We start from the raw sequence: 12,048 nt of genomic DNA on the forward strand, positions 1-12,048 counted from the left end.
CCCGGAGCGTGGTGCATCTTTGACATCAAAATTACCGGAACTGAATGGATGAAACCAAAATTGCGCGTGATTGGCTCTTACAGTTTCAGGACCATAAACACTATTCACATTTTTAGCCGCCTGGCTTGCGTTTTCGCCTTTATCGAAGAAAAACTGTAAAATATAGCGTATTTTCTCTTTGCTGGTGTCCATCTTTGACGCGCGCTCAAACAATACTGAGTCAAGCAATCACAAAACTGTNAGTACGAAATCTTATCTTTCTAACGCCATCTGGCGTAATCCGATCGGACTTATACAACGCGAGATACAGATTAGTAAAGCCCTCTATTGGAAAAATAATGGATTGCTTTTTACTAGACCTAATATAAAGATTAATGTTTTATGTACTTTTTTCAATAGATTTGCAAATATACTATTGCGCCAGCCTGAATTTAATTAAAATAAATCGTTCGAGAACATTGAGTATAAAAGAAAATAATGGCTGTTTGTTTTGTGCAATATCTAGAGAATTTCCCAATATTTTCGTGATACCCAATATTTTCGTAATGCTTTATAAATGTTATCTAAAGGCATACATTTTTTATAGTTTTCATACTTTTCTTCGGTCAAGTTAAAAAACTTAAATGGGTACCAAAATTATTTCTATTCTTTATTTTCCCGTAGATGTATTTAAATTTTTTCACACAAATGCTGCATATGCGAATGTGGTTTCTTATAACTTCCAAAGTACAACATAAATAAAAGTTTCTAATAACAGATTTGGAATGGGCAATCAATTTAAATCGACTGATGTTGAAAATTGTCGGTTTGTGGCCGCCAGACAACCGAGACTCCCGTGAGATCGTAGGTTCGAAACTTCGACTGCTGTACACATTTACCACATTGCTTTGCATATTGACGATACCGGTTTTAGCATCATTGATAAGGGTATGGGGCGACATGAAATTAATGATTGATAATTTGCAATATAGTCTATCTCTGTTGATGACAATATGTAAAATCTGCATCATATGGTACAAACAAGAAGGTATATATTGTGTAGCGGAATATTTTCCTGCCAATATCACTTTTAGTTTTTATTATAATTACAATTGTAGCGTATGGCTGCTAGCATTATCGAGGCATCTCATTATATACCAATTTTTTTACTTTTTTATATGATTAGTAATATGCACGAAAGTATTCATCTAATAGAATATTAACGCGTTACTCTTTCTTAAAGCTTTAGCACCTTTAATTGATATGATTAAAAATGATTGGATGAAGGCAAAAATAAAAGAAGAGCGTGATGTTATGTTGATGTACTCCACGGTCACTCGAAATATCGCTATATGCGGAATGTTCATGGTACTATTGTCAATGATGATTGGCGTCATCTTTCCATGGTTCGGACTGACTGTCAGGCAAGTGACGAACCTGACCGACCCTGGGAAACCTTTGCCGTTGCAATCGTACTACTTGCACGATGTTTCCAAAAGTCCGCAGTTCGAATTAACGTTTTTGGCACAAGGAATGGGATTAATTACAACGACTATCGCTTATTCTGCGGTCGACAACTTCCTTGGATTATTAGTTATACACGTCTGCGGTCAACTAAAAAATCTACATTCGCGATTGGCACATATGGAAAAGTATCCGAACTTCCATGCAGCTTTAAAATTCAACGTTCAAGATCACATACGTTTGATTAGGTACCTAGGAATCATTAATTTAAATTAAACTAAGATAAATCATTTCTAAATAGAAATGATATGTCTGTATTTAAATGTATAAAATGATGCCATTTATAAGTTAATATATTCAAATGAACTTATTTCTGACTTTGTTCACATGTTGGGTTTACGTATTGATTTCCGCGTACTGACCTGCATTGCAAAAGTTCCTTTTTTCATTTTCTTATACAATTGAAAATTATTCCATTTTCTAATAAGTCGTTGCCATTACAGATCAATTCAAATCATCGATGACACTTTTGATTTAATGCTGCTTGTCCTGATACTTTTCTTCGGCATACTATTCTGCTTTCAAGGATTTCTCATAGTTAGTGTAAGCTATAAATATTTGCGAATTAGGCGGCATAATTAAGAATGGATAATTATTTAGAAGTCTAGAAAACGCTATTACTTTTAATTATTTTTTTAGGAAACTATACAGAATATTCGTTTTAAACATTATGCATAATAATACATATTTGATGATATAATTAATAATTTTTGCATTTAATAATAGCAAAAATTACAGTAGTTATATAAATGTCCGCGCGTCTTACGACTGTCATGAAATCTGGACATTCAATAATTTGAAACATATAAGCGAATAAGAATATACATCTACCCATCTTCGGTACCCATCTTTTAGTTCCATCTATCGTTGGAACTAGAATTATAAAAACGAACTATTTTTTAATTATCAGGTCGCCAAAGATGAAATTTGTAGAATAAAAGGCAAAATTGGTTGATAACTCACAAATATAAGGAATTATTTTATTCATCAAAGTATGCACCCATATTGTCTATACACTTTTGCCATTTAAGCAGCAGGTTGTTCAGGCCGGTTGTTCGTGGTATAAAACCCGGGCGGACGAGAGTCAATGAATTCCTGGAAGGCCAGTTTTACAGCTTTGTCGGAATTAAATTGTTTTCCTATTAAAAAGTTGTCCAAATTGCGGAAGAAGTGGTAGTCAGTGGGGCCTAGGTCTGGTGAGTATGGAGGATGGTGAAAAAGTTCCAACTCCAATTCCTGCAGATTTGCCACAGTCATTTGTGCTGTGTATGGTCTAGCGTTATCATGCAATAAGATAGGAGTCGATCTGTTGATCAATTTAGGCTGTTTTTCTTCATTTTGTTCAGTTTTTGCATCATTTCGTCCAGTTGGTTGCAGCATATTTCTGCTGTGATCGATGATCCAGGTTTCATGAAATCATAATAGATCACACCTGCGCTAGACCATCAAATACTCATCATCATTTTTTTCATGAATATTGTGCTTTGGAATGTGTTTTGGTGATTCATCTTTGTCCAGCCACTGTGCTGAACGTTTGCGATTGTAATATTGGATCCATTTCTCATCACAAGTGACAATTCCATTAAAAAAGGGATCAGATTTGTGACGAGAAAGCAACATCAAGCAAGTTTCCAAACGTTTATGTTTCTGTTTTTCATTCAGTTCATGTGGAATCCACTTATCCAAATTTTCACTTTACCGATTTGAGCTAAATGAGTTAATATTGTTTGTTTGCTAATACCAAATTTCAACGATAATTCATAGGTACTCTGAGATGGGTCCGACTCAACGGTGACCTTTAGTTCGTCATTATTGACCATTGATTCTGGGCGACCGCGTGGCTCATTTGTGAGGTCAAAATTACCTGTACGAAATTTGGCGAACCAATTTGATAGTGTCTGCTGCGTAGTAACACTACAGCCAAATACACTATTAATATTTCGCGCGGTCTGCGATACCGTAGTTCCACGTAAGAACTCATACTTCATAATAGTGCGAATTTCCGACCGTTCCATTTTCAACAAAATTAATGTTTAAAAAAAGGTTTTAATTTTTTTTAGAGCTTACAATGATTTCTTTAAACAGGCGAGATATGTAATTTTCCAACAAAAAAAAAAACAAAACGGTAATATATTAAGCCAATGTCAAATAGTAAGCTGTTACATTTGTCAATATTATTAACTACAAATTTCATTCTTGCCAACCTAATATTTTAAAATGTGCCAAAATTATATTTTCAAAATCATCATAAAAGTCAACAGTTTTACGTTACAAATAACATGAAAAAATTATTATATAATAATTCCGGTAGTTCCAACGAGAGAACGACATATTTCTAATGTGTGACTATATTGAGTTTCAAATGATATTGAATTTTTGAAAACATATAACATCTATATATCAATCTAGGTTGTAAAACAAAAAGGCCAATTGTCCATTACACAATTGGGTTGGAATGTTGCAGCGATTTTATATTTCTTGTTGCACATGTGTCTTTATTGTGCTGTTGGTGAAATTCTCGTGACACAAGTAAGTGAAATAATATTACAATATATAATATTAATGACAATGTAAACATCGTGACTGGTCTACATTTATAACTCTACGTATATTTTGTAACTTTTCTATGACGACCAAAAAATTACTTATCAAGAATTGGTCTCGAAAATTGTCATTTAAATTATTAATTCTTATTTATCGATATAGCTTAATTGTTTCTATATTTATGCTGCATTTTTTTAGTCTGAAAAAATACACCGTTTTACATATGAATATGCGTGGTATACTATAGAACCGAAGGCAGCAAAGAATTTATTGCTAATTATGTTTCGCTCGAGTAAACCACTTCACATTACAGCTGGAAAAACATTTCCTATGACGATGGCAACATTGTGCAACGTAAGTTATATGCGATACAAGAGTATATTTATGGGTTTTTTGTGTTACTGTGAATTTTTTAAATTATCTAATTTAATTATTTTATAATCATTATATGACGCAAAAAAACTTATTAAATAGGAGGAATTGCAGCAACCAGTTTATCCTAAATCCATAATTACGAATTTAGAATAAACTGGTCCGTCACTGCGGATATTCATCATTTGTTAGAATTATTTAGTAAATATAAATGTCGTAAAAATATTTTATATTGATGAAAAATTTACTGATTGCGTGGGTATGTGGATAAACGCCAACAATGCCCAAAAACAAACGCAAATGAGATGCCTGCCAAAGTGTGACCGATTCAAACTGTCCAAGGCGCTCTTTCAATACCTCTTCCTGCTGCGGACAGTTTGAATTAAAATATTCCCAAACGATATGTCAATTCCATAAAAACATATCTTGACCAACAGCTTTGTCATTAGATAGGCCAACACATGTGGGACCGTATCGCATGTTGACCACATTTTTTCTCTCGAAGGTCCTGAATTTGGTAACACATCATAACACATATCACAACATATCATATATCAATGCGTTTGGTCTGCTCCCCACATTGGTCTGCTTCAATTAAATGATTACAATGATTACAAATTAAATGAATAGATGATTGGTTATCTTCGTGAATGACAACGGGTTCTTTTATTGGAAAATGTTAATCTTCCAATAATTGTCACAATCAGAGCAATTCTTTGCTCACTTATAAAGTTGCAATTTACTCGACTTCCGTCGATGACAATGACACTGATATCTGTTTCCGATGTGATCAGGCTATAGTTCCATTTCCTAACGACATGTCCACTCGATTTCCTGTCGTTGTAATTTCCAATCCGCTTCCACAAAACAGTCGATCTCAAAAGTTCCACCTGAAGACAACTTCAATTTCTTATTCATAGTAGATGCTAAATATCGTATTATCTTTTTAACTGCCTTTCAATCCCATTTGATAGGATTTTTAACGAATCGACTCAAAATTCTTACTGCTGCAGCAATGTCCGGCCTAGACCTTGTGGCAATATACAACAGCGATCTAATTGCTGCCTATATTGAGTATTATACGGCAGTTTCGCGTACTGTAGTTCAATCCAGATTTTAGGAAATTTACTGGCATTAGTGTCGCAACGGGTTTTGATTACGTAAGACCATATTCCTCCAACATCTTGGAAATATTCCTCTTCTGGCCAAGTAAAAATGCTTCATCCTTCTTGCGTTCTATCTATTGATACTGAGATAATGATGAAAGTCTTCAAAGTCCTTGATGTTGAAGTATTTCTGAAGATCTTTGCCCATCTTCTTAGTTATGTCTGCAGATGCTTACTTAATAGATCGTCAACGTATAATAATAACGAATAATAATAGTATATAAGTCATTTCAACGTTTTTCTCGTTCCTTATATAAACGCATCGATCAGTTCTTCCTAGTTGAAAACTTGTTTGGACAGTTAACTTAGCCTTCTTAATCCATGCATGTGCTAATTGTTTAAGTCCGTAGACACTTTTCCGCAACTACTAAACTTTGGGTTTATGTCCGTATTTATGAAAACCTGATGCTTGCTCCAAGAAAATTTCTTTTTCTTGATCGCTGTTCAAATACGCGCCCTGTAGATCCAAATAATACACTTTCAAACTTTTCTTAGCTGACATTAAAACTAGTGTGCGTGTGGTTTCATGCTTGACCACAGACTCAAAAGTTTCATCATAACCTTCCCCATAGGACTGCGAGAAATCTCTCGCTACCAAGCGAGTCTTATAAATATATATCTGACCTTCATCATTTAACTTGCATTTGAAAACTTACTTGCAAAGTATGACTTTCTTTCCTGGCAGAAGATCTGTAAGTTCTCTTACTCGATGTTTATTAAGAGATTTCATTTCCTCTTCTGCTGCAGCAATCCATCATTGTTATTTCGGTAATAAAAGTTCTAACATCTTCAATCATTCCAGCTTTTTAACTGATACTGTCTGTACTTTATATGTCAACCTTATTTCTTTATTATTTTGCTGTGATACACGATTTTATTAGTACATTCCGTATATTCAGTGGTGGTGTCTCTATCTGGTATGTCTATTCATCTGTATATCATGTGTAGTCTCTGTATCCACATAGGTTGATATGTGGTTATTTGTTTCCTCTTCTAGTCTTGATGTCTCTTCGTCAACTGGCTTTAATATTTCGTAAACAACAGCTTCCCGTTTCTCGCTAATTGTCTCTTTTCATGTTGACATCCGGTGCGAATCACCATCTTTGTCCTCATCATGATGACCATTGTATTATTGGGTGAGTGCAAAAGTTCGTGCGGAGTTTGTGAGTAAAAGTCAGACAGTGATTAGGCAAACAAAGTTCTTTATTCAATCAATGATATATTCTCCATCGTTGTCTATAATCTTTTTCCAACGTTCTGGCAGCATACGGATGCCCCGATCATAAAAACTGCGCGGTTTAGATTCGAAGAACGAAGACACGACGTTTTTTAAGGCATCCAAAGAGTCAATTTTTTTTCCATTTAAATGATTTTGCAATGACCGGAACAAGTGATAATCAGAAGGTGCGATATCAGGAGAATACGGTGGATGAGTTAGGACATCCCATTGCAGGCTGTTCAGTTTGCGCAGCGTCTGTCTCGAAACGTGTGGTCTTGCGTTGTCGTGGTGAAAGACTACGCCCTTGCGATTTGACAAAATCGGACGTTTCTGTTTGATTTCTCGATTCAGATTGGTTAATTGGCGACAGTACTTGTCCGAATCAATCGTTTGACCAGCGGGGAGAAACTCAAAATAAATTATGCCCTTGCAATCCCACCAAACACAGAGCATCACCTTCATCGGGTGTAAACCGGCCTTTGCCATTGCTTCACCATGCTCACCTGCCTGTTTCCATGTGCGTTTGCGCTGAACATTGTTGTACAGGACCCATTTCTCATCGCCCGTCACTAATCGATCCAAAAACGGCTCGTTTTTGAGCCGCCCGAGTAAAAAAACGGCAGCAGAAACTCGCTGGATTTTGTTCCTCTCCGTCATCAAATGGGGCACCCATACATCGAGCTTCAAATCGAAACCGATTTTTTTTTAACGCCGAAAAGCGGTTGATCGGTCAACGTTAAGTGCTGTAGCAACTTCCTCTGTTGAAATTCGCGGAGTATTCTGAACTAAAGTTCGCACAACATCGTCATCAATGTCTGAAGGTCGACCTGAGCGTGGCTCGTCTTCAAGGTTAAACTGTCCGCGGCGAAATTTCGCAAACCATTTTTCCACAGTTCGTTTAGCTGGTGCTTGATCTTGATAAACCTCTTGAATGTTTTTTACGGCTGCTGCAACGTTTATTCCTTTCCGAAACTCGTAAAGAATAACATGCCGTAAATGCACCTTTTCGACACTTATTTTGAAAGTAATCTTTCTCGAAGCAGTTCGTATCTACACAAATTCTTTTGTTTGAAATGAACGCTTCACACGTCACCTTTCCAACGATATGTCTTACGGAGATGGCGGTATTAATGACAAAACTTTACGCCGCTTCTAACGCCATCTATTGTACCTCCGCACGAACTTTTGCACTCACCCAATACATTATTCATACAGAATGACTGATCCATATTTGATTTGTACTGAGGTTTAAAATCCGATAACCTTTAGTATTTCCGTCTTAACAACAAGTACTCCCTTTTCGGCCTTGTCCTATTTCTTGCATTTTTGTTTAAGAACCAGCAAATAAATATTGAATCAAATACTCGAATATGATTAATATTCGGCCTTTTGCTACTAAATAATTTAATAGGAGTTTTATCAATGTTGCGACTCGTCATCCGATTTTGCAAATATGCTGCGGTCATAACTGCTTCTCTCCGAAAAAGGTTAGCAAAACCAGCATCCAACAATATGCACTTTACAGTTTTTGTTAGAAACCTGTTTTTCCGTTTTTACCCAATTTTGTTGCGGCGTATGTGCCACCGTTAATTACTGCTATATTCCTTCTTTCCGCAGAAAATTCCACATTTTGACTGAGACATTTCCTTGCCATTATCCGTGCGTAGAACAATGGGCTTCTTCGTAAATCTTACCGACATTGCAACCATATATTTTTTTATGACACCAGGAACTTCACTCTTTGATTTCAATAAACGTACGTCCATAAATCAAGAGTAGTCGTCAATAACAGTTAAAAAATATCGGTTACTACTCGGAGTAGCAGTCTGCATTGTCCACATAAATCTGAATACACTAACCTTGGTGCTTTTTCTTTTCGTTTGCTCTTCTGAAACTTCATTTGTGTCAATTTCCCTTTAACGCGATGTTTACAGATCTCACTGGAGCAAATACGTAGTTTAATTCTTGTTGCCAATTCTTCTTCTGCCAAACGTTTTATGGCTCTCAGATGCCCGTGATCTAAACGACAATGTCATTGATGAATACCTTCCATCGTACCTGCAACTCGAGCTGTCTCTTCTTGTCGTTGTCGTTAACGTAGAGAGACTGTTTTCTTGTTGAGCTCTTGCTACGACTCGTCGATGAGTCATCCTTGATATGTCCTGGCTTGCTATAGAAAAAAACATGTCGGCATTTCTTTATTAGTTTTATTACAAACTTTTTAATCTTTCTCAATCTTATTAGAATTGATACGTTGATGATTATATTCTTTGTGAAGAATTTCCGATTAAAGCGCCACTTCCATACTCTTCTCGTCTGACGCAATGCTCTCAAAATGCTTCTGCTCTCATCCAATATTTTTCCGGCTACTTATTTAATCGTAAAGTCTGCCTCTTGTCTTCTCTCAAGTGCGGTCAGTAGGATTCTGGAAGGCTCATTAACAAAACTGCGACAATTTCCTCGTCTTCAAGGGGCTTTCCCGATCCCCGTAGCAACCCGACTATTTCCATACTTGAGTCGATGTGATCGAACATAGATCCACCACTATAATAGATGCTATACAACTTTCTTTACAGATATTCTAATCTACTACTAAATGTTGAATGTTCGCACTTTCGTGATAGCGCTTGCCATAAATCATACGCATTATCAAAGTGTACAAAATATATCAACTGATTGTCCTTTACACTCAGCATTATATACGCTATGTTATTATGTTTTATCCACACATCGTTAACTTGTTGCGGCTTAGGCGTGTTCACTACGTCCCACTTATCACGTATCAATACTGCACGCCCTTTCGTTTTTCAAAAAAATGTTTTCTCCATTCAGTAATGGAATACTGAGTTTGAAGTTATTCTGTGTCATTCTTAATAATAGTTAGCTAAACGTTGCTCTTCCTAACCTCTACGCATGATTCTTCATGTCATAGTCTTAGACGTCTGGGTTTATAACTTGATGAAAACTTACTGATTGCGTGACAAAGTTTCGGTTTACGCAAAATCTGCACCCTGAGTTGTTTCAGACAAGGAACAAATATTAGGGATATCAATTGAAACCCTTCCTCTATCTATATAAATAACCGTTTGAAAATCGTCAACTGTAATGGCTGAACAAAGCATCATGTTTAATTTTGACATTTGTCAATAATATTCGTTATATAAAAGTTTATGTTTGTGACAACAACGTAGTTTTTTGTGTAAAGAATATGTTTGAATTTTAACCAAATACGCATCATTTGGGCAAAGTTTTGCTTTTCTTTTTCAATTTGAAGAAAACTGCTGCTGAATCTCATCGAATGTTTGTTGATAGGAAACTTGCTCTATCGGAAACAACTTGCAAGGAATGTGAAAAAATTCGAAGATACAGTACTGCTAGCATTGATTGATGAAAGTTAATGTCAAACACAAAATCAACTTGCAAAAACGTTGAATGTTACTCAAACCGCCATTTCCACGCGTTTAAAAGCCATGGGAAAAGTATACTATTAGGTTGGTGCATATGAAATGTCGGATTCTTAAGTGATTGTATAAAACTGTATATCTTTCTTCAAAAGCTGTTTATTCAATCAAAGTATGCTCCATTCGCTTCAATACACTTCTCCCAACGAGATTTTAAAGCGTAGATGCCTGTCTTAAAAAAATTTTGGTCTTTAGAATTAATAAACTCTGATATCGAGTTTTTTAGACTGTCTTCATTTTCATGGTGTTTGCCTCTTAAAAACAGCTCTAAATGCTTGAAAAAATGAAAATCGGTCGGCGAGAGATCCGGTGAATATGGTGGATGCTGCAAAACTTCATATTCCAGTTCGTTCAGTTTCGCAATTGTTTTGTGCGATGTGTGCGGCCGAGCGTTGTCATGGAGCAGTAGCGGGCCATGCCGATTCACAAGCGATGGGAGTACAATTTGGTGTCTCAATATCGTTGTATGGTCAACTTTCATCCTGATAGCAAGTTCCCTCGTGGATACGGCTGGATCCGCTTCCACTAGAGCCTTCAGGTCATCATTATTCACAGACGTTTTGGGTCTTCCGCGCGGCTCATTTTGCAGTGAAAAATCGCCAGTCCGAAATTTTTCGAACCAACGCTGCACTTTCCGATTGTTAACCGTATTCTCCCCAAACGCTTGGTTTATGTTGCGTGCAGCTTTTGCAGCACTATTACCAAGTTTGTACTCATATAAGAAAATGACGCGAATGTCGGCAGAATTCATATCGGTAATAAACTCAAAAGAAATAAAAAAGGGAAGACCTTCGAGAAAACCTATTTTGTTGAAATGAGTCTCTGGCAATGGACAATACGAGTATGAATGAGGTTATGCCAAATACAAAAGTATAACGAAAACAGGGAGGAAAACGTCCGCATGTAAAGAGAATGCGACATTTCATACGCACCAACCTAATAGAAAGGAAGATAGGTGCCATATGATCTGAAAGAAAGAGACATCAAAAGGCGAAAAACCATATCCAAAATGCTGCTTGCCAGGCAAAAAAGAAAGAGGTTTTTGTATCGAATTGCGACTGGCGATGAAAAGTGGATCTATTTCAATAACCTCAAACGCCGAAAAACCATTGCGACCCAGGCCAACCATCGACATCGACGCCGAAATGCAATATTCATGGGAAGAAGGCCATGCTCTGTATTTGATAGGACCAGAAGGGTGTGGTATATTATGAAATACTGAAACCTAGTCAAACAGTCACAGGGGATTTCTACCAACAACAAAGAATCCGTTTGGGCCGAGCATTGCGCGAAAAACGATCAAAATATGAGACAAGACTACATAAAATGATCTTGCTTCATCAATGCTCGACCTCACGTTCCTAAGGCTGTCAAGAAACATTGGAAGCACTTCACTGGGAAGTGCTATCCCATGTGTCTTATTCACCAGACTGTACCCCTTCCGACTATCATTTGTTTCGGTCGATGGCACATGCACTTGCTGAGAAACATTTCAACTCTTATGAATGCGTCGAAAATGGGCTATCTAACCGGATAGTCTCTAAAGATTAGTAGTTTTTTCGCCGTGGGATCCGCTTATTGCCAGAAAGATGGGAAAAAGTCATATCTAACAATGACCTATATTTTGATTGATGTATTTTTTTCATTTGTTTTTTAAATAAAATCTTAATTTTTATTAAAAAAAGGAGGGTTTCAAGTTATAGACTTAAGGGGGAAGTCTACTGTGACAAGGGGAAAAACAGGCCGATTTTCCGAATTTTTTTTCTAACAAAATATGACTCGT

The 12,048-nt window shown here is 36.5% G+C and overlaps 2 protein-coding genes and 1 pseudogene across 2 annotated transcripts; 2 read left to right on the top strand and 1 right to left on the bottom strand.

Annotated features, from left to right (window-relative positions):
• Positions 1-789: 789 nt before the first annotated feature.
• On the top strand, positions 790-1,719 carry LOC106751339. Its single transcript, XM_014632221.1, has 2 exons — positions 790-1,027; positions 1,223-1,719. The coding sequence occupies exons 1-2, from the start codon at positions 790-792 to the stop codon at positions 1,717-1,719; spliced, it is 735 nt and encodes a 244-aa protein (XP_014487707.1).
• Positions 1,720-2,483: 764 nt separating this feature from the next.
• On the bottom strand, positions 2,484-3,518 carry LOC106751340 (annotated as a pseudogene).
• Positions 3,519-3,990: 472 nt separating this feature from the next.
• LOC106751341 lies at positions 3,991-4,575 on the top strand. The gene is made up of 3 exons (XM_014632222.1): positions 3,991-4,032; positions 4,246-4,401; positions 4,522-4,575. Exons 1-3 carry the CDS (start codon positions 3,991-3,993, stop codon positions 4,573-4,575), a joined length of 252 nt encoding a protein of 83 aa, XP_014487708.1.
• The last annotated feature ends 7,473 nt before the right edge of the window (positions 4,576-12,048 follow it).

Source organism: Dinoponera quadriceps, unplaced genomic scaffold, assembly GCF_001313825.1.
Source record: "Dinoponera quadriceps isolate SergipeBrazil2010 unplaced genomic scaffold, ASM131382v1 scaffold11539, whole genome shotgun sequence".
NCBI classification, from domain to species: Eukaryota; Metazoa; Arthropoda; class Insecta; order Hymenoptera; family Formicidae; genus Dinoponera; species Dinoponera quadriceps.

Coding starts and splice junctions, on each gene's coding strand:
- LOC106751339 (XM_014632221.1), top strand. CDS start 790: ATGTTGAAAATTGTCGGTTTGTGGCCGCCAGACAACCGAGACTCCCGT. Junction 1,028..1,222: donor CATATGGTACAAACAAGAAG/GTATATATTGTG, acceptor TCTTTCTTAAAG/CTTTAGCACCTTTAATTGAT.
- LOC106751341 (XM_014632222.1), top strand. CDS start 3,991: ATGTGTCTTTATTGTGCTGTTGGTGAAATTCTCGTGACACAA. Junction 4,033..4,245: donor GTGAAATTCTCGTGACACAA/GTAAGTGAAATA, acceptor GCATTTTTTTAG/TCTGAAAAAATACACCGTTT. Junction 4,402..4,521: donor CGATGGCAACATTGTGCAAC/GTAAGTTATATG, acceptor CTTATTAAATAG/GAGGAATTGCAGCAACCAGT.